A 22978-nucleotide genomic window follows, 5' to 3' on the forward strand; every position below is an offset into this window, starting at 1 on the left:
TGCCCCAAAAGTATGGAGATTATAGTGACTCAGATGAATTTTACTTACATCTACAGGAGCAATAAACAGAATCTCGGGTATAAATATGGTATCTTTATTAGGAAATTTTAATGCTCATGCTGGAAGAAGTAAGGATAGAGGGCATCCTAGCCTATGTGAATTTGGCGTAGGAAAAAAAAGGTAGCAGTTATAGACTGCTGTAACTTTGTAGGCACAACAATCTAGCAATAACCATTTTTTTTTCTTTATTTTCATTTTCTCACCTTATGTCTAATTCGTGGTTGGATAGGCATACGAAGTGACCAAAGAAGCATACGAGTGACCGAAAACAATTCACAAAGCATGCTTTTAAAAAGCTTGAGAGGTGAGTTAAAAATAAGTGAGCTTTCTTTTATTTTACAGAATTAAAAATCATAATAATTTTCTAAAAACTAACAAAAAATCGTGGAAAAACCCGGTTTGAATAAACCTAAATTGGAGTCAGAGGGCAATTTTGTTGCTATAATGTCCCTATAATAAGGTTGCACTAATTATAGCAACAATTTTGTTGGTATTTTGAGAAATTAATTAGGCAATCTTAATGTATCAATACATTTCCAAAACAACATTTCTTATTATGTTTAATTTAGATAAAAGTTAATTTTGAAATAAGGATAAGAAAATAGTAGTGGTTATAGGCTGCTGCAATTTATTAGGTACAATAATTTAGTTGTAGCAAATACAGCGTTTGGTCATAAAATAGCCCATAAGTTAGCACGGTATTGACATGGGGATGAAGCGACAAACCTTATTGGTTATGTTATTGCAAACAGAAGCCTAGCAGGATCGATGCAAGATACTAGGGTAAATACGAGTTTCGAAGGTTCTGAGGATTCAGGGTGCACCAATAGTTTTGAAAAATAATGTTAAGAAGACTAAGTCACTAAGATTGTGAATGTGAAGAGGCAATGTTGAGGAACGAGAACATTGATCAAGTGAAGAGCTTCACTTACCTAAGTGTTATTGTTAGTAAATACAGTGGGGACAGTGAAGATGCTAAAAGTGGAATAGCCATGACCCAGGTTTTCTTGCAGTTGAAGAACTTTGGAAGAGTAGCAATATAAGACTAAGAACCAAGATTAGAAGCTACAGTCATGACAGTGGTCAAGCATGGCTCTGAAACGCGGGGGCTTTAAAGATGGTGGAGAATTCGCTATATATTTCCCAGTTAAATTGCCTACGGATCGTTTTGGGTACCCTTCTAACTAAGCGTATTTCAAATATTAAGTTTTACAAAAATTTTGGTTCAATCCCGCTTTCTTGGACTATAAGGAAAGAAAGGTTAAGATGGGTTGGACACCATCTGCGAATAAAGAAATAACAGATTGCCAAAGTTTGTGATTGTCGGCCAAGTATCTAGGGTCAAAGCAAAACTAGGTCGTCTCAACTTGGCTCCTCCCACCCAAATTGGCTGGGAGGAGATCCTAAGCCAAGATTGAAGGGAAATTGGAATACCTTTGGATGGTGTTAAGAGCGTGGCTTTGAATACATTGGGGTGAAGGAGTAGCTGTGTTGGCTTTTGGAGGTATGGTACTGCAATCAGTTGTTAGTAGTAATATTATTACTGCTATTTTTGTCTCGTCTTTCCACATATAACAAATGGTTATAGACAGTTGGGAGGCCTTTGGACTCATTTGATTGCAAATTCCGATGCCCAGTACTAATTTTAAGTGGCTAAAACCTTTGAAAACACTCCCAATATATTTTCTGGGACCTTTGAGTCCTCGATAGCTCATATTATTCTACGACATTATTTCTTAGAAACAAATTAGCCCTCAAGAGCAATGAAATTGTTCCCCTGAAGGTTATTCCCAGAGGCAAGGGCGTTGAAATACATTGATAACTCCATTTCAAAATAGGGACTTTTTGCATACGTTTCAATAAATAGTAGGACATAGTAGATCTTGTCAAAATAAACATTGGGTATACAGTACCAGTGTAAATGGAGGGTCAAAAAAGACCCAGAAGACTCACCCCTCTCTACCATTTCCCAATTTTGAACATATGGACAAGTTGCACCTCTTTCAAATCAAATCAACTAGGGACCATGTTCAGAATGGTCTGAACATTTTAAATATTACAATTTAAAATATAAATTTGGGAGACTTTAGCTGTACAGAAGAAATCCAGACCAAGTTTTCACGCGCCAAAACTCTGTAGTAGACACAACAGATCGGAGAGCTCCCAATCAGCATTTTTCGTCGTTCGCCTCCGCACGACCAGTTTTATCGAAGCTGTTCAAATTTTCAGATAGCCTTATCAAGATAGCTTTAGCAACATCAATTAGTAGCAGTGCTGCAACAAGTACTCCAAATTTTTACTTAAGTATCAAATATTAAGTACACATTGTTTTTTTAATTAAATATCAAGTAATAAGTAGTTTCCAGATTCTTACTTAAGTATCAAATATCAAGTACTTGCCAAAATTGTACTTACGTATTACTTCAATTACTACTTCAAGTATTTATTCTATGTATATATATATATATATATATATATATATATATATATTTCTGATATAAAGCCCATTCTACCTTTTTTAAAGCCATTCTGAAGGCTTCCTTGCCCCTTCCCTTGCCTATAGAATGTCCCCTGTCAATCCTCTCTTGGAAATCTTAATCAAGACCAGAATTTCCGTTTTTATCGTTTTTAACCGTTTCCCTTGTTCGGCTGGTACACACCCTATGAAGTCCAAGAAAGTAATCTTAACCAATTTTCAACACAACGGCTTGAAAGGTAAAGACTTTTGAAAAAATACAGGGTTATTCCGAAACATGTGGGAGTGACAAAAAAAAATATTCCTAGCAAGGGAAAATATTCCCTTGCTTGGCTGGTAGGCACCCAACGATGTCCAAAAATAATCTGAACCAATTTTCAACACAACAGCTTGAAAGAAAAAACTATCAAAACAATTAAGTGCAGTCAAAAGACTTCTGATTGGATCAGACAGATCACATGACAGGATTAATACAGAGCACATAGAGTTGAACTTCTGACGATTAGTGTTCAGTCAAATCTAGCACGTTTGAAAAAATACAGGGTTATTCTTAAAAATGTTGGAATGGTGGAAAAAATATTGAAAATGGAAAAATAAACTTTGGATTGGCTTTAAAACAGATAAAAGGTAATAAAGTAGTTCATTCTCTGATTCAATAAGTAAAAACCTTTAGCAACAAAAAAAAAACTCGAATTTAAAAGTAAGGAGCCGAGTGAGACAGTTGTAGACTTTTTTAATAAGAGAAATCGAAGCTCAATAATCAAAAATCAATTGATGATATGTCTCGCCCTCGGCACCTTTACAAGGAAACTGCCTCAAGTTTTCAAGTTAAATTTCAGACACGCTATGAAAATGTATGGCATCTATATCCTTTGGCTGGTTTTTACTCAAGCAAGCCGCATGCTGTGTAGTCAATTCAGATGGTCGCCGTAACTCACTAAAAACATATATTATAAAATCGCGGGCCTGCAGCAAGCCCGCTGATTCAGACGCATTCCATACGGCTGGTCAAACTGCAGAATGATTGAATGAATCAATGAATGAACTTTATTATCCGTAAAAGTATATAAAAAAAACACAAAGTACAGCAAAAACAAAAACGATAAACAGTAAGAAAAAAAAAATTCAAACTAACAAAAGACAACATGAACTAATTAACCAGTATCAATATGGAAAAAAGGCTGCAGAAGATCGTAAACTGAATAAAGTAGATAGTCTTTTTACATAAATCATCACTGGAAGACCGAATCCAAGAAGGCATATCTACTAAACCAAACCGAGCAATTATTTTTCTGTTTTGGTGCCATCTAGGAAGCCGGAAGAGGAATTTGCAATATCTGAAAGAAGCCGCATGTAGAATATGGGGATTTTTCTTACGAAACACATGAGCCACGCCTGATAAAAACAAAAGCACAGGGGCGTAATAAGCGTTATAAATCATGCACAAACCGTTGCGGTTGTAACGGCTTTTGTCTGGGGATATTTTTCCGTAAGCGAGGCGAAGGTTTTTCACTAGGGATGAAAAGGTAGTGGAAAGTGTTGGACCGAAACACAGACCAAGCCAACTAACTGAAGAAGAACATGGCAGAATTGCAGTCCCAGCAACGAATGGAGCGATCGCATAAGGGCTATCAAAACAAATAAACTCGCATTTAGACGCATTAACCGACAGTACAATCTTAGATAGTTCATTGGTTAATATAGTGAAATTGGAAAGCAATCCACGGCGAGCCCGGGCAATAAGAAGAACGTTGTCTGTATACGCAACATAAGACAAACCAATATTACTTGTAAGAAACAGAACTTTTAAGGGAAGGCAGGCACGATGCAAGCGCACATTTAAATATACTAGAAGACAATACAGCAGAAGTTGAAACCTATCTATTTCTAGCAGCAGTTTTCACCATGAAGTGGCTAAAACCATGAGACTAAGTCGAAAATCTTCTAAAAAAAAGGAATAAAACAAGGGCTAAGAGCTCATATGGCACTTGTGATCTGGTCGGAAGAGCCAAGAGCTCATATGGCATGAGCTCTAGCAAAATTATAAGAATCAATAGATTAATTTAAAAGAAAAATCAGAGGCTTAATGTTGGTCGGCATTTAAAATAAGAGCTTTGAGACACAAGGTCCTTTTAAATATCAAAATTCATTAAGATCCGACCACCCACTCGCAAGTTAAAAATACCTTATTTTTCCAATTTTTCCTCTTTCTTCAGCCCTCCCAGATGGTTGCATCGGGGAAATCAACTTTATCAAGTCAATTTGTACAGGTCCCTGACATGCCAACCAACTTTCATTGTCCTAGCACGTCCAGAAGTACCGAACTTGCCAAAGCACTGGACCCCCCCTAACTACCCCAAAGAGAGTTGATCCAGTCCGTTTTGGTCAATCACGTATCTATGACATTTGATTTTTCTACCCACCAAATTTCATCCCAATCTCTCCACTCTAAGCGTTTTTCAAGATTTCCGATTTCCCCCTCCAACTCGGCCCCAATGTCACCAGAACAGTTCGGGTTTAAAATAAGAGATCTGAGACATGAGTTCCTTCTTAATATCAAATTCAAAAATACCTCAGGAACGGTCACCCACTCTTAAGTTAAAAATACATCAATTTTTGTAATTTTTCCGAATTAACACCCCCTCCGACTCCCTCAAAGAGAGAGAATCCCTTTTGGTTATGTCATTCACGTATCTAGGACTTGTGCTTATTTTCTCACCAAATATCATCCTGATCACTCCACTCTAGGCGTTTCCCATTTTTCCAGCCCCCCCAAGTCCCCCCAATGACACTGGATCCGGTCAGGATTTAAAACATGAGATCTGAGTTACAAGGTCCTTCTAATATGAAATTCCATCCGATGGAATTCAAGATCCGGTCACTCCTTCGTAAGTTAAAAACACCTCATTTTTTCTAATTTTTCAGAATTGACCCTCCCCCCAACTCCCCAAAAGAGAGTGAATTCGTTCTGTTTATCTCAATCACGTATCTAGGACTTGTGCTTATTTTTCCCACTAATTTTCATCCCTATCCCTCCACTCTAAGCATATTCCAAGATTTTAGGTTTCCCTCCCAATGTTACCTGATCCGTTCGGAATTTAAAGTAAGAGCTCTGAGACATAATATCCTTCTAAATATCAAATTTAATTAAGATTCGATCTAATTTTTCCAATTTAACCGTCCTCTCACTCCCCCCCCCCCACAGATGGTCGAATTGGGGAAACGACTATTTCAAATTTAATCTGGTCTGGTCCCTGATAAGCCTGCTAAATTTCATTGTCCTAGCTTATCTAGAAGGGCCTAAACTAGCAAGACTGGAACTGACAGACCGACAGACCTACAGAATTTGCGATCACTGTATGTCACTTGGTAAATACCAAAATGACATACAAAGTAATTTTTCTCTGGGGATGGAATATTTGGTTGAAGGTTGGCTTCAGTATGACTTATTTTGGAAAAGGGTTATTTACAGGCTTTGGGCAAGCCATTGGTGGAAGTAGTTACAGTACTAAACTGAAGGAAAACTCGACTTTCTTAAGACTTGAAACCCCCCTCCACCACGCCCTATTTTGGATAGGGCTTGTGATATCAGAACTTGATATGAACCCTATTCTTATTCATCTTTGGTCTAGCTATCATTTGGATCCGTTGCTCCATTCGCAAGTAATACTAAATTAAACCAAAAGCTTGACTTTTTCCAGCACTTAAAACCCCCTACCCCTCGTTCTATTTGAGCTAGGGTTTTTATCTTAAAACTTGATGCCTTTCACGGTCTTAGGCACCTTTGATTCAATCTTCACAAGATCTCATTTTTAGAAATTTATATGCCAAGAATGGCCGTTTGTCGTGATATAAATCTTACGAAATTACTGCTAAAAATGAAACAAAAAATTCTAAAGAAAGAAATTGATTACTTTGTAGCACGATCCATCCTCTGGTTTTTGAAACCCGTGGGGTTTCTTGTTTATGTTGAGTGGTTAAGGTATCTTGGATAAGTTTTCCAGCTTAATCTTAAGAATACTGAGTACAAGTTTGTGTGTTTATTGTATTTATATGTTCTTGTGTTTATATGGCTCTTGCTGAAATAAAAGATCGATTGCTTGATTCAAGTCAATTACTTTTGCTATTTACTGTTTTTTAATTTTTAAATATGTACTAGTATTTTGTAGTAAATACTTTTCCTCTTGCAAGCTACACTGAATTAAATGAAAAACTCAACTTTTAATTAAGCTTGGGTCTCCATCCCAGAATTCAATGTATATCATACTCTCAGGCATCTTTATTCAATTTTCGTCGAAATTCATCTCCATATGTAAGTTATAGTGAATTAAATGAAAAACTCGAATTTTTTCAACACTTAAAGCCCCATAACCCTAAATAAGCTCAATTTTAATATAAATAGTTCAATTTCAATACCAATCTGACTGGCGGTTCTCTCGCTATACTCGATTGCACAGACGGACGGACTGACAGATAGATCTCAAAAACCTATTTTGATGGATATTTTCCACTATCCAAATAGTTGATGATACCTGGATGATGATATGCCACTGTTTTCCTTTTTTTTGGATCCAATTAGCCAACATGGCTACCTAAGACATTGCAAATTTGTCATCCGTCTGTCCGTCCGTCTGTGTAATCACATATAGGGGGAGAAAATCTGGTTGGATTTGGAAAAGATTTTGATTGCCATATTTGGTGCCAAGGATCATGAGACACATCAAGTTGAAAGATGAAGACCCTAGCCCAAATAAAACAGGGGGGAGAGGGTTTTACCTTCTAAAAACAGTTTTTCGTTTAATTCAGAGTAACTTGCGACCGGAGTGATGGATCTGAATGAAAATTGAACCAAAGAGGCCTAAGATCAGGGCTCATATCAAGTTCTGGTTTCACAAACCCTATCTCAAATAGGGCGAGGGGGAGAGGGTTTCAAATCTTAAGAAAGCTGAGTTTCCTTTAATTTACTAGAGCCTATAACTTATGAACGGAGTGACAAATCTGAAGTCAGATTTGTCTGAATACCTGGATTTGCTGGAACGAATTTGACAAAATACCACTGCATTGGATCCAGCTAGAATTCCCTAGAATTGTTATTGCAGACAACATTTAGATGTACAAAGATTCATAGCTTCAGTAGTTGTACCAATAATAAGGTCCTGAAGATGATGAAATGGTAGAAATCTGGTTCAGTTGACAAGGTGACAAAACTTAAACACTAATGCGAGAAATACAAGTCCAAATGTACTACAGTATGCAACATTTAGCACAAAACAAGGGATTTTAGCTCACTGTCGACCAGTGAACTGTGAAACAATTTCAATGTTCTTTGTTACATAACTTTTAAACAAAAATTAAACCAAGTGTTAATCATAGTATAATTTATTTCTTCAAAAACAAATACCTTATTTCGTATCCAAAAATAGGGCATGAAGCTATATCTGAGTTTACTCTAAATCTAAAGGGTGATGTTTTCTTGTACACTGCCAAAGCACAGACACACAAAAGCTATATCTGAGTTTTCTCTAAGTCTAAAGGTCATGTTTTCTTGTATATTGCCAAAGCACACACACACAAAATTTTCGTGTCAAAGGTAAAGTATTTGAAAAACAAGTACATTAAAAGTATCTTAAGTAATAAGTATTTCGTAATCTTACTTAAGTAGTACTTCAAGTAAATGACAGCACTGATTGATAGTATTTGAAGCAATCTGTTTAGTTTTGTTAATGCAGGAACAAAACTTTCATTCGAAAAAAAAAATTCTCGATATAAATATGCTTTAGAGAATCAATTCATTATTAATATTAAATTACGATCTTGTTTTAATCAATGCATTTGACTTTTTAAATACTATTCTTTCAAATATATAGAACAATTATAATTATATAAAACTTTCAGATAGATAATTTAATATCATTAGAAACAACAATTGCAATTTTCAATATGACAAAACAGTTTTCAATTTGGCCTATAAAAGGGTTTGATGGTGACAAGTGACAGCCCCACTCTTATCCAGGACAATTTTGTTTCTTTTTTATGAGCCCAAAATTAAAAGTGTTTTCTCGATTAAACAGTTACATAGAACAGGAAATGTCCTACATTAATTTAAATCTGATGTAAACCACAAATTACCATTTGACTGCCACTTTTCTAACTATCACTTTTCGAAATAATTTGTCAGAGTAACGAAAGGGCACATCTTTACTGTTTATTGAGCTTAGCATGTAAATCCTAAAATTTGATCTGCTTCACTCTTAGTTATTATTTACTGGGAAAACATCGAGTTTTCTATTTCATTAAATCATGAAACTCGTCTAAGTCGGGCCTTGAGAGCACTGTACAAAGTTTTGGTGGTGATTGGTCCTTCTATCTATTGGCCCTCTATCTGTGGGACTAAAAATTCACTAAAAGTGGCAAATTCACAATTTCAAAATAAAAAATTATATCCTCTCCTCCTTGGAAGAAATTAAAGCGAGCCTACTCTCTCCTCCCCAAAAGTTGTCTACTGTGGCCTATGGAGTAACTTGAAAGATATCATTTATTTACCTGCATCATCTTCTTCAAATGAATGTATGCTTGGCGTTGTATCATAATATCCTTCATTATTTCCGTATCCGGAATGGTTATTTCTATAGGATGGAATAGCCCTCACATCAGATGCTGGGTTTACCAATACCCACACTAAAATACAAACCTGAAAAAGGCATATAACTGGGACTGAATTAATCTTTTTAATTTTTTTTTTTGTGTCTAATATGCAAAGAACATAATTAAAAATCCCTACCTGGACTCATCTGAAGTATATATATACCTGAAAACTTCGATTTCTAACATTTTGTTTGGGTTGTTCTAGGATTATGGAGTTTGTAAGGCAGTGTTAGTCAGTGTTGTGGGTCACTTTAGTCAGTGTTGTCCAGCAAAAAATTGTTAGATTTGATAACGTTTTTAAATATTCAATCATTATCAAACAGTTCGTGGTAACGAACTGAAGTAAGGAACGACCCGGCTCAATAGTAACCAAAACTCTAAAAAACAGAATTTTGATACCAATAGTTACATCAAAAGAATTACATTTTAATGCTGATTTTAAACATATAAGTTTCATCAAGATCAGTGTTGACCATCAAAAGTTATGAGCCTGAGATGATTTGCATTATTTTAGAAAATAGGAGGAAACACACCATAAAAGTCATAGAATTCTAACGAAAATCACACCATCAGATTCAGTGTATCAGAGAACCCTATTGTAGAAGTTTCCAGCTCCTACCTACAAAACTGTGGAATTTTGTGTTTTATGCCGGAAGACAAATCACGGATGCGTGTTTTTTTTTTCCACAGGGGTAATTGTAACGACCCAGTGGTCCTATAATGCTGCAAGAAGGCTCATTCCAACGGAAATTAAAAGTTCTCATGCCCTTTTTAAGTGACCAAAAAATTGGAGGGGACCTAAGCCCCCTCCCACGCACATTTTTTCCCAATGTAACTAGATTAAAATTTTGAAATAGCAACTCGGTTCAGCTTAGCCAAAAACCCAATAACTATGTCCTTGGGACGACTTAATCCTCCACAGTCCCCGGGGAAGGGGCTGCAAGCTACAACCTTTGACCATTGTTTACATATAGTAATGGTTATTATGAAATGTACTAACATTTTCAGGGGGCTTTTCCGCATTGGGATGGGAGTGGGCAGGGGGAGAGGGTAAGTAGGAAGATCTTTCCATTGAGGAATTTATCATAAGGGAACAAAATTTCCATGAAGGGAGTGCAGGATTTTCTAGTATTGTTTAAAAAGAACCAATGAGAAAATAAATAAAATAAATTATTCACCTGGAAATAATGGATAGCATTAAAACTTAAAACAAACATAAATATTACGTATAAAAGAAGGTTTTCTCCTCCACAGTACCTTGCTCTTTACGCTAAAGTATTTTTTGTAATTTCAACTATTTATTCTACGGCCTTTGTTATTCACGGGTCATTCTTAAAGATTTGGGGTTAAATTCAAGCTTTAGTGTAAAGAGCGACGTATCGACGAGGGGGCCAACCTCCTTATACATATAATAAGGATACAAAAATATAGAGGTTTCTTACGTAAGTTAATTCGTAAGGTATGTACGTTTATTACTAACAAAAAAGTTCGTAAAAAAAAGAAAAATCTGGTTGCATTTTTAAGTAACCGAAAATTGGAGGGCAACTAGGCCTCCTCTCCCACCCTTTTTTTGTCAAAATCATCTGATCAAAACTATCAGAAAGCCATTTAGCCAAAAAAAAAATTAATATACAAATTATGTTTTAATTATTCATGTGCAGTGAGCCAGAATCATAACATGCATTAATTCAAAAACGTTCAGAAAAAAAAAAAAAATTTTTTTTTAACTATAAGTAAGGAGCGACATTAAAACTTAAAACGAACAGAAATTATTCTGTATATGAGAGGGGTTGTCCCCTCTGCAACGCCTCGCTCTTTACGCTAAAGTTTTTTATTGTTTTAAAATGTAGAATTTTGAGAAAGAGTCAAACTTTAGCCCAAAAGAGAGAGGGTTGCGGAGGGGACAACCCCTCTCATATACAGAATAATTTTTGTTTGTTTTGAGTTTTAATGTTGCTCTTTACTTGACGTTAAAAAACTTTTTTTTCTAATTAAATTCTTAGAGGCAACTACACATTAAAAAGAAAGGTATTCATTCTTAAGATGTAAAGTGGCATATATCTAAAGCTTATTTTAGCCGGCTTTAACCCACTTCACTGTTTCCCTCTTTGACAACCACAAGAGGCCAAAATTCTTTACCTGTATACAAATACCTTCTTTCGTTATTTTTATTATTTTTTTTAAATTTCGTTATTTTTTTTATCGATTTGTTATTATTTCTTAAGGCATTGTAGTTTACGGATGCGTAGTTTTTATGTACCCAATTTTACTTGTAAAATTAGTTTTTTTTTACGATTGAATAAACGAAAAAATAATTGAAGAAAAAACGGGTTTAATTTTAATAAAGCAGTTAACAAAATAAAATATAAACTACACTTTAGCTAACAAAAATAAACATAATCCGAATAATTCGTAAATGGAAAAGCAGTGTGGTTTAAGAAATTGTTTACGATTAAATAAAAAAACAAAACAAAAAGAAACATTTTTTTTCACTTAAAATAAGGAGCAAAATCGAAATTTAAAACGGATAGAAAGAATTCCACATATGAGGGGGACTGCCGGTCCTCAGCCCCTCGCTTGTTAAGCTGCATTTATCAGTGCTTTAAAAACATTTCCCTATCAAATTCAATGACCCTTTTGTTTCAGCAGCCCTCTCTTACAGAATTGGTACAAAAAAGTAAAGCTTTACGTTAAAAACGATTGGATAATGAGGGGCAGCCCCTTCATATGTGTAATAGTTTCCTTTCGTTTAAGCTTTAATTTTTTCCCTTACTTTCAGTTAAAAAAACTTGTTCCTTTTACCGTTTTTCAAATCATACCCTGGCTTATCCAAGATAGGATGGTGGGTACTGGCCCAAAAAGCCCCCGATTCCTTGTTTAATAAATTTTACATAGCAACAATCGTAAATGGATTGTTAGCGTCCAGCTGTTTCAGTTCTTTTGCTTAAGAATTAAGGTGTTAGATTATAATTAAACTTTCGGAAAAAATTTAGAACAGATTTTTGATAAACAGTAGTTTCGTTGAATAAGTCTTTAACGATACATTCAGTAATATTTTCAGATGGACTGAAAAAATTTCATGTGGACTTAAATTATCCATGACCTTTGATCTTCTATGCAGCTGAAGCCATCACGACCTCTGCAATAAGTTTCTTCGATGCTTAAATATATATGACTACATGTGTTTAAATTAATTGAAACGTCAATAGGAAAAGAGGAACAATTCTATTTGAAATTTACTGATATGATGAACATAGCGATAAGATATCGATATGAAATAAGATCGATAAAATATATTTTAAAGTTTTGGTTACTATTGACACGAGTCACTCCTTACTTAGGCTACAGTTCGTTACCACAAACTGTTAAATTTTAGTCTCAGGTAAATCTTATCTGAGACAAGTTGACTCGACATGATTAACATTAGCCAACAGTAGCCCAGGTAAAAAAGCCCAAGCATGAACTCCCCCATTCAAGAAAATATTTATATTTTTGCTTTTAGCATATTGTTATAGCCATCAGCTGAAGTTAGAATTTCCGTCCCAATTCGTCAAGAACAACTCCTGAAGCATAAGGGCTGCTTACTTAGAATAATAAGCTTTTCAAAAGTCCTAAAAAAGATTCGCGTAAAGAGTGGGGTATTGAGGAGGAGGCAACCTCTCTCACATGCGTAATAATTCCTGTTCGTTTTAAGTTTTGGTGCTGCTACCTACTTTTATTTGAAAAAAATATTTAATATCAGTCAAAAGCAGCCATAACTATCACGAGGGAAGAACGAAACTGCATCTTCCTAGACTTGTTAGTGAAATAATTATCAAAGCGTAAATAATTTTTAGTATAACCAATTATTTTGAATTCAAATTTGTTATGGGAATTTTGGGTCACGCAGAGAGTAACATAATTGAGTGAAAACTTTTGATTCAACAAAATTGTGCTTAAAGCTTCAAGAAAAATCATGAAACCAGCTGCGAAGTCAGTAAATTATATTTAATATTCATATACTCAATATTTTGAACAAAATTGTCAAAACTATTTATTCAAGCTTAGATTTTTTTTTTTTTTTCTCAAGCACAGTATTTGCATGTGTCCAAATTAAATGAATCAAAATAATTGCTGAGTTTCTAACGAAACGTAAAAATGTAAAGCCACCGCTTTCCCTTGGCTTTTAATGCTTAAACTGGAAAACAAGTCAACCAATAAAATTACAAGAAGCTGATTTTCTTCAATTCAGCACAGGAAAACGGGTTTTCAATTGGTTAATTCATTTAAAGTTTTGTTCGTAAAACACGGAATCTAAACAGGGCGTAAAAATTTGTAAATTAAATTTACACATACTTTAAAGTATAGAAAACAAAAAAAGAATAGAATGATAGGGAGAACCCAACTAACAGTTAAATATTTTAACTACAAAACGGCGACAAGAAAAAAAATGAACGAAATAATATTCTTTGAATTTTTTTCGTGAAACACGAAATGTAAACAGGCCTAAATAATTTGTAAATTAAAATTTACAAATACTGTAGAGCATAGAAAACAAAAGAAAGAATAGAATGACCGCAAGAACACAATTGGCAGTTAAATATTTGAACTACGAAACGGCAGCAAGAAAAAAAAATAAACGAAATAAAAAAAAGTAACCATTATGGAAACATGAAAGGCAAAACTAACACTTTCACCAATTAAATATATTTGATTACACAAATAATAGGACTACATAGACATACGTTACTCTTGTTTCAACCCGTAAATTGAATTAACTGTTATGAAATCATGAACCAGAAAAACACACAGAGGATATATCTAGTTTGGGCTACTTTTTTCCACATTATGTGGTCTTGGGGTAAATTATAGGGAAGTTTCGATCAAAATGTTTTAACTAGGATTAAACCTTCAAATGAAGTAACCATTTCGACCGGTATAACTGTAAATTGAATTAACTGTGACGAAATCAAGAACCAGAAAAAAAAGCATAGGAAATATCGAGTTTGGACTACTTTTTTCTGCATTATACGGACTTGGGGTAAATTATAGTGGAGCTTCAGTCAGAATGTGTTAACTACGATTATTCTGCATATACAAAACCGAGTTGATTTCTTAACATGTTTCCTTCTCAATAGCCCCAATTCTAGATTTATACCTGTAAGGGGCTAATGGCTTATTAAAATTTTGACTGGAGAGGGCTTATGGCTTATTAGACTGATGGCTGGAGTGGACTTATGGCATATTAGACTTATGGCTGGAGAGGGCTAACTCGAACCCAATTCTTGAGATCCAGTAATTTTTTTTTTTTTTTTGTGATGAAAGGGTTTTACGGCCTAATATGGCATCGGAATGAAATTTTGCGATCAGGTAATCATAACACTCCGTAACTTCAGAAACAATATCTCCACGGACATCCTGAAGAATCAAACCTTCAGTTCTGAGCAGAACTTCTACACAACAACCTTAAGTTTGGCATATCTTGTTTGACCAATCATTGTTTGACCAACCATAAGTTTGACCAATCATATCTTTTTCTATTACAACCGCTCCAGTTAAAACTTCTACTACCACATGGTCCAACCATTACAATCATCATTACTGCAAATATCATGGCTATTCCTACATCACCACACCTACAACAACTATTCCTAACAGCGATTCTCCCGCCATGACTATTCTAACTAGGATTATAACGACTATTTCTAAACTAGGAATTCTAACTAGGACTATTCTAAACTAGGATAGTAGGATTCTAAACTAGGACTAAACTATTATAATTTTTTTAAACTATTATTATAAAACTTTTTTTATTAAACTGTTTTCTAAACTATTTTCTAAACTATTTTCTAACCGCGACTAAGCTTTTTTTTATTTTATTAAAACTATTTTTATTAAACTATTATTATAAAACTAGGAATAAACTATTATTCTAAGCTAGGACTATTCTAAACTAGGATATGAATTTTAAACTAGGAATTCCAACTCGACTATTCTAACTAGGATTATTCTTATAACGCATAACTAAGCGAAGGCTGATCATACTCTCTGCTTTTTCTATTAATACTAATCCCAGTCGGAATGCTAAACCACATCTCTCAAGAGACAAAACGAATAGAAACCCAATGAAGAATAAAGCTAACTTTAAACAAACAACAATTCACACAAACAGAAGCGGTATTGCCACTAATCTCTAGTCCGTGAAAAGCCTCTAGAACTATTATTACTTTGCTAAAAACGAAAATATATTTTGAACATTTTTTTCGATTTTGAATAAGAAAAAAAAAATACAATTTAAAATTCCAAAGAAAATTGTCTTTTTAATTTTTAGTACTTTTGTAACAATGGATTCATTTTATTGTCATTTTTCATTTCAGTAAGTTTTATTTTCGTTGAAGGTTTTCTCTTCTTTAATCCTTACCTTTCATACATACAAAAATCGGTTGGCTAAGCAAATATTTCCCATGTTTCATTGATAGCAATCAACTTAGTTTTCAGCAAAAAAATATGGAAAACCTGGAGATTTAGAGGGTAGGGGGTGGGGTGAAAATATTGATCTTGCTTAAGGTAATCTTAGTCATTCTTATATTGGATTCCTATTGCTGTCATTCTTTTCGTTCAAAGTTTGACACTTTGTGTAAAATAATTTCTGCTCGCTTAAACTTTAATTTGCTCGTTCATATCCGCAATTTTTTTTTCTTTATAACATGTTTAAATGCCAAGCCTGAGAGATAAAGTTAACAAGGTTAATTGAGCCAAAGGTTGAGCTAACGAGCTTAATTATATAACGGAATAATCACTACTTTGCTTATCTAGATTTGGCTTACTTTTCACGATATGATTAAAAAAAAAAGTAGTATCACGATGTATGAACAGAATTATCGTTTTGCTTGGACAAGTGTCAGACCCTAAATTATAACAAAATGATTATCTGAGCATGAAAAGCAATATAGCTATACTGAAAAGATTTGAATTAAAAATTGAAGTCGGTCATTTTTTTTACGCGTAGGACATATTTAACTTAGGATCTTTGACCCAAAAATCATTATAAAGAACACTTTGATTACTATACCAGTTCAGAAGAGCATGTTTTTTTTTTCGGATTAAGAGGTACCCAGTTAAACCTGTTTTCCCCAACCTATTACTCAGGGACGTCAATTCGGGGCAGGATAGATAAGTAGCCCATCCAACATACTAAAACTTTTAATTGTAGTGAAAGGAATCATAGATAAGAAATAAGAGAATCAAATATATGCTTAGGTAGGGGTGGATTCAGAATAAATGTTTGGATGAGACATCAATAAAAATTAGACACTCTATTGGTATTTTTACCCCTTTAATTAGGACAATTATCGGTCTTCTGGAGGATGCACATGTATCTAAATCTACCTTTTACATTTGCTGTTGAGTCTAAGTCACTACGAGATTAACTATGTTGCATTTAAAAGGATAGAGTTGGGAGCAGTAGACATTCTGTCACAAAAATAGCATTAATGCAATGAGCAGAAACTGTTTAGGATACTGATAATTCTAAACGATTTGATTTCATGCAGAAGGCGAACAGTGGAGAATTGGCCAAGTACTTCTGGTACCTCGTTTCAAACTACAGTTGAAAGCCAACAAGCAGGCAATTGCCCATCACGTTAATTCTCTGATATCTCTTTGGAAAACTGAGACTGAATTGATCTACGAAGATGGTACAAATGAGTAATCACAGGAAATACATCCATCCACCAACAAGACAACGAACCCCCTAAAAGTAGTATGATGAGGCAATGAAAGATGGACATACTCAACAGTGGACAAAAAAAAAAATGAAGGATCCACCTGTATCTGGGCTTAGTGGAATATCCGAATTAATTTCAAAATTCCAAAAGAAAAAAAAAATGGAGCAGTCACCTTTGCCGAATACTTTTGGAGATCCCGTTCACCTAAAATATTTTTCATGGCGAAACAAATTGAAATGAAGATTGAAATTTTTCAAGTTATAAAGAGTACCAGCAGGAATAACTACACTTTACTTTAGTTGTTCTTGTATGCTTAAGAACTTTCGGGACAAACATTCCCAAATACCATTCAGAGTACCATCTAATATACTACATACAGTTGAAATTCCAAGCCAAAAGTCTGAATGGAAATATATTATTATAATCCCTGTTGGAAGGTAATATGAAGTAAGGGCAAGTTTCACTCCTGGGGAAATAGCTTTGTGGAAATTTGTCTCTTTCATATAACTTTTGGTCTCACAAGTTTCAATAAATCAACATATTCTGTTTGCGTTAACCAACTCAAGTTGAAAACCTTTTTTCTTCATATGTTGCCAGCATCTCATTATACCGGAGTTACATTACCTGTACACGCATTTCAATCTTTTTTAAACACTGGTCTGACCAATACCTTGTTTTTCTTTTAGGCTTCCTGCTCTAGAGCAGTCACTAAGTGTTATTCAAAATAATATCATGGTCAAGGATTCCATGCAGTTTGATACAACTTATCAAAAGAATGTACTTCTGATACGGTCAATATCATGTCGATATTACTTGTACTTTTCATGTCAATATTACTTGTCGATATTACTTGTACTATTTTTGTCGATATTACTTGTACTTGTACATTACTTCAACAATATCATGTACTTTTGATACTGTCAATATCATGGTCAAAGATTCCATGCAGTTTGATACAACTTATCAAAAGAATGTACTTTTCATACGGAGGGTCTTATCCAGTATGATAGCTTCTCATTTAGATGTGAAAGACTTCTGCGCAACAGAGGCGCAAGTTATTCGTAGTGCAAACACAGCGCATCATACGGACGCTTCAACAAGAAAGAGGCCTAAACGTGTTTGTATTGCACTTTAAACACCTATGATACTCATTTATGTACGGTTAAGAAATAAAGTAAATGAAGAGACATTTTGTGTTGGTAGGCTTCCAGAACAGCGTATCTGCTATTAATATTGATGTTATTTTTTGCGATGTGTGTTACAGAATGCTGTGCTATATGGCCCTGTTAGGTTTATTATAAAAAGAAATATATCCATGTTATTGATTTGATAAGGAAAGAATAGTATTTTAAGTTGGGGTTTTTGTTGTTTATGTTGTTTTTGTCGGGAAAGCAGAGTATATTTGTTTTGCTATATTGTGATTTGTATTGTTAAATACTGTCTTGTATAGCCTTATTTGGCTCATAAAAAAAAGAATCTGTTTGTCCATGTCGGGACCATCTGGGGGGGGGGGTCAAGTAGAAACTTTCAAGGAAAACGGTTGAGGAGGAGAAGGCAAGTGAACTTTAAACTTGAGGCTGAGGGTAAAATATTTTTATTTCCATTCTACTTACAATATTTGGCAGTACAAGCCCCATTTGAAATTAGAATCTATTTTGAAATTACATGAACTGTGATGCACTGAGGTAAATCCAAAGACAATATGTAAACTAAAAAGCCATATCTTGAAAAAATACTTGTTGGATCGATTTGAAGCTTTGAGGAACTGATGAGGGCCCAATCAGACCTTGTATTTCGAGATGATGGAGCAGTGGTAAATTTAATACACTATACGTGTCAAGGCAATCAAAACAGAATATCTTCAACCCAAATTCTATAGTAAAGATGTCATTAGAAATTGTTTAGAAATTTCGACTGACCATTTTAATTTTGCCCACAATGTAAAGTAATTTCCAACATTTCAGCTCTAAGGCTGAAAAGCAAAAAAAAAAAACAAAAAAACTTGACAAACATTCCTACGAGTTGAGTGTAAAATTAGATCTTAAGATAATTTCTTTATGTAATAAATTATTTTCAGCGATCATTTTCGTTTTCTTTTATTTCGTTTCTATTTCATTTCTTAATTTTACTTCTATTCTATTTTAATTTATTTTTTTCATGTTTTCTTTACTTTCAATTTCCTTTAATTGTTTTTAAAATAAATGAGGTGACATCATATTAAATTTACGTAATTAAACCACCCCCTCTCCATACCCTTCAAAGCCCAGAGCATCATTTGCGCTTTACTGAAAACGATAAAATTATAAAATGTAAAATTAATAGATAATAAGACTTTCAGAAATTATTAACCATATATTTTAAAGAATCTGTCTAATTCCATTTGTTTGATATCCTGAAAATTTTATCCGTGCTGTTTTTATTTTAAATACATAAAAAGAAGATATCAAACGAGGTGAAACGACATTTTTACGCATAATCGAAACAAAATCGAATACAAACATTGAGAACCTAAAGCAGGGTAAAATTAATTTACAGCTCCAGAGCAATATCAAATAGAAGAAGATCAAGAAAGACATACCGCAAAGAAACAATGGGACTAAGAATGAAAATTTTGTGATTCAAATATTTTTGGTCTTTTTAACTGGCTTGAAATTTCACAAAAAGAACCAATGAGACTGAGTTTTTTGTTTGAATTAACCTGTTGTTTTTATTGCCAGCTTGTGGCTTTAAATTTCAAATATGTTCATAAATTTTTTCTCTAAAATTTGGGATCATTTTTTCTCCAAAATGCATTTCCTTAAGGAATGATAGGATTAACTTATAATAATAATAAACAGAAATAAGCCAATGAAAACTTAAGTACAATTTGTAACAAGGGATTACACGAAAGTACTGCCTCTGGTTTTCTTTGGCTATTATAACTAGCGGTTGAATTTTTAATTACTTACAATCATCACTATGATCGCACATATCCCAAAGACCAGCCAGAATGTTTTAGCTGACTGGTCTCTTTTGTGACCTGGCTTCTTTCTGTCGTGGGTAGGCTTTCCTTTCTCAATTGGACGCGAAGGCTCTAATGTATGTGACGCTGCTGATGAAAGTGTTGAAAACGCTCCTCTTACTTCAGTGCAAAAATCTGTAACGGCCTGCAATAAGGACTTATTATGAAACTTAGTAAAACAATGACAAAGTCGGGAGTACAACTGAAATAATCAATACTGAAAGTGTGTTTTTTCAGAATATAAAAGCTATTCCTACAACTGCAGTAGTGTCACTATAATACGGCCCACACATATATCATTAGCATAACTGGTAACTATCCATGTAACAGGCCCCAGGTGAACGTCGTTAGCATAACCGTATTGGCAAAAATTAGAGCATATACTAATTATGAAAATTAGCTAAAAAAATATTGAAATACATATTTCTGTTTGACACAATTTTTACCTATAAAAACAGCTTGGGGATACTATCAGTTTTGAAACATAATTTCAAAAACGAACAGGCGATTCCAAAGTAATGCTTTTTATGTAAGTAATACCGAATTCATAATCGATTAGAACAATAACACGTTGTCCTTTTAATCTGTTCTTTAAGGAAACCAGTTTTTTCAGTGTATAATATATATATTTCCATTTTCATAGTTTACAGTAGTACAGTTTTCATAGTTTACAGTAGTGAATTAGCATAAGTTCGACATTCTTCACTAAATAGGTGATCTGACTTCGTCATGAGTTATTTTGTTTACCATCAGGAGAATAGATAGGGTTTTCAAGGTGAAATCTAAGAGGGCTATGGAGGGGGAAATGAGAACTGGATAATATGAATCGGGGACATTGGGCGTGTCTAAGTGGGGCTACATATGTCATTTTTTTTTATCCCCAGTGCTTTTCTCTCAGTTTTTGGTGTTGATTAAATAAAAAAAACAAGTTTTTTTTAAATGAAAGTAAGGAGCAACATTAAAACTTAAAACGAACAGAAATTACTCCGTAAATGAAAGGGGCTTTTCCTCCTCAACGCGTCTCTCTTTACGCTAAAGTTTGACTCTTTCTCTTAACTCTATTTTTTAAACAGTAAGAAACTTTATCGTAAAGAGCGGGGCGTTGAGGAGGAAAAGCCCCTTTCTTATACGGAGTAATTTCTGTTCGTTTTAAGTTTTAATGTTGCCCCTTACTTTCATTTAAAAAAACTTTTTTTTTTATTTAATTTCTGGGCGTTTTTGAATTAATGGGTGTTTTGATCTTGGCTCTCCGCACATAAATAATTAAAAAGAAGTTTGCATATTCATTAATTGCAATTAATCGTAAGATTTTGAGAAAAAAGGAGCGAAGGAGGAGGCCTAGTTGCCCACCAAGTTTTGATTACTTTAAAAAGCAACTAGAACTTTAAATTTTTTACAAACGTTTTCATTGGTAAAAAATATACGTAACTTACGAATTAACTTACGTAACGACCTTCAATATTCGTATGTTTTTATTGCGTATATGAGGGGATTCAGCCCTCGTCGATACCTCGCTCTTTACACTAAAGCTTAGACTTTGTCCCAATTCCTTAAGAATGACCTCCTTACTTTCAGTAGAAAAAACTTTTCATATTTATTTTTCCATTGCTTATTCAAATAATGCTAGAAAATCCTGCGCCCCCTTCATTGAAATTATCTTCCCCCATGAGAATTTTCTCCATGAAAATGGAGAACCCCCTCCCCTCAACTCTCCCCTGTAAACAAAAAAAAATTCCCCCGAAAACGCATGCACACTTCCCAGTAACCATTACTATATGTAAACACAGGCCAAAGTTTGTAACTTGCAGCCCCTCCCACTGGGACTGCATGGGAGTAAGTCGTCCCTAAAAACATAGTTATTAGGTTTTTCGACTATGGTGAATAAAATGGCTATCTCAGAATTTTGATCCGGCGACTTTTGGGAAAAAATGAGCGTGGGAGGCGGCCTAAGTACCCTCCAATTTTTTTGGTTACTTAAAAAGGGCACTAGGACTTTTAATTTCCGTTAGAATGAGCCCTTTGGCGACATTCTAGGACCACTAAGTCGATACGATCAGCCCTGGGAAAAAAAAACAACAAACAAACAAATAAACACGCATCCGTGATTTGTCTTCTGGCAAAAAATGCGAAATTCCACATTTTTGTAGATAGGACCTTGAAACTTCTACAATAAGGTTTTCTGATACGCTGAATCTGATGGTTTGATTTTCGTTAAGATTGTATGACTTTTAAGTGGTGTTTCCCCCTATTTTTTAAAATGAGACAAATTTTCTCAGGCTCGCAACTTTTGATGGGTATAACTGATCTTGATGAAACTTATAAATTTAAAATCAGCATTAAAATGCGATTCTTTTGATGTAACTATCGGTATCAAAATTCAATTTTTTAGAGTTTCGGTAACTGTTGAGCCGGATCGTTACCACGAACTGTTTGATAGCTAATGTAAAATAGAAACTACCGAATTTTGAACATTTTCAATTAGCCCAGATTTTATCCTCACGCATCAATTCCAAGTGAACACTGGTTTATACACTTCAGTGGGTTTAGGTGTAATGGAATTTTTAAGAAGTCCTAGAATTCCTAGAATTCTAGAATTATTTTACAAGTCTCATCGCTTATGATTAGGCAAATTGAGTTCCTGTGAAGCAGGCACATAATCATCTGCAAAGCAGCCTTGTATAGTTGAAAACCAAACAAACCTGATGCAAAGACTGTTATATACATTCCTCCACCCCATCCCATTAAGAGCTTCACATGTAGCTCCTAGTGTCTTCAAATGTTTTCTATCATATCTTCTTGATCCATTTGCGGAGGGTCTCCTTTTTGTTTAGCCTTGGGTGGATTGTCAAAATGAATTAGTTCCGAAATCCCCCAGCCTTATGTTGTGTATATCGTATATAATTTTTCTTTCTCTAGGCTAGAAAATTGACTATTAGCCTTTGTTTTTCTCAGAAAATACTGCTGGATAGTTTACTTAACGAAACACGTGATCCGTCTTAGCAGAGTTGTTAGTATACCGAACTGACAACCGAATAATAACTGGTTTGAGTCTTGCTGGATCCTATTTTTCAGTTTGGGGTGAGGATTTGT

General features: G+C 34.3%; 1 protein-coding gene across 5 annotated transcripts in view; it reads right to left on the minus strand.

Moving 5' to 3' along the window:
* Nucleotides 1-22978, minus strand: part of LOC136036010 (uncharacterized) — a 101895-nt gene that overhangs the window by 42202 nt on the left and 36715 nt on the right. For all 5 annotated transcript variants that reach the window (XM_065717931.1, XM_065717933.1, XM_065717932.1 and 2 more), the window contains exons 3-4: nucleotides 19836-20033; nucleotides 9080-9227 (exon numbers count right to left, since the gene is read on the minus strand). In XM_065717931.1, the coding sequence (XP_065574003.1) occupies nucleotides 9080-9227; nucleotides 19836-20033 (346 nt within the window). The remainder of the gene's footprint in view (nucleotides 1-9079; nucleotides 9228-19835; nucleotides 20034-22978) is intronic.

This window comes from Artemia franciscana, chromosome 15, assembly GCF_032884065.1.
Source record: "Artemia franciscana chromosome 15, ASM3288406v1, whole genome shotgun sequence".
Taxonomy (NCBI): Eukaryota; Metazoa; Arthropoda; class Branchiopoda; order Anostraca; family Artemiidae; genus Artemia; species Artemia franciscana.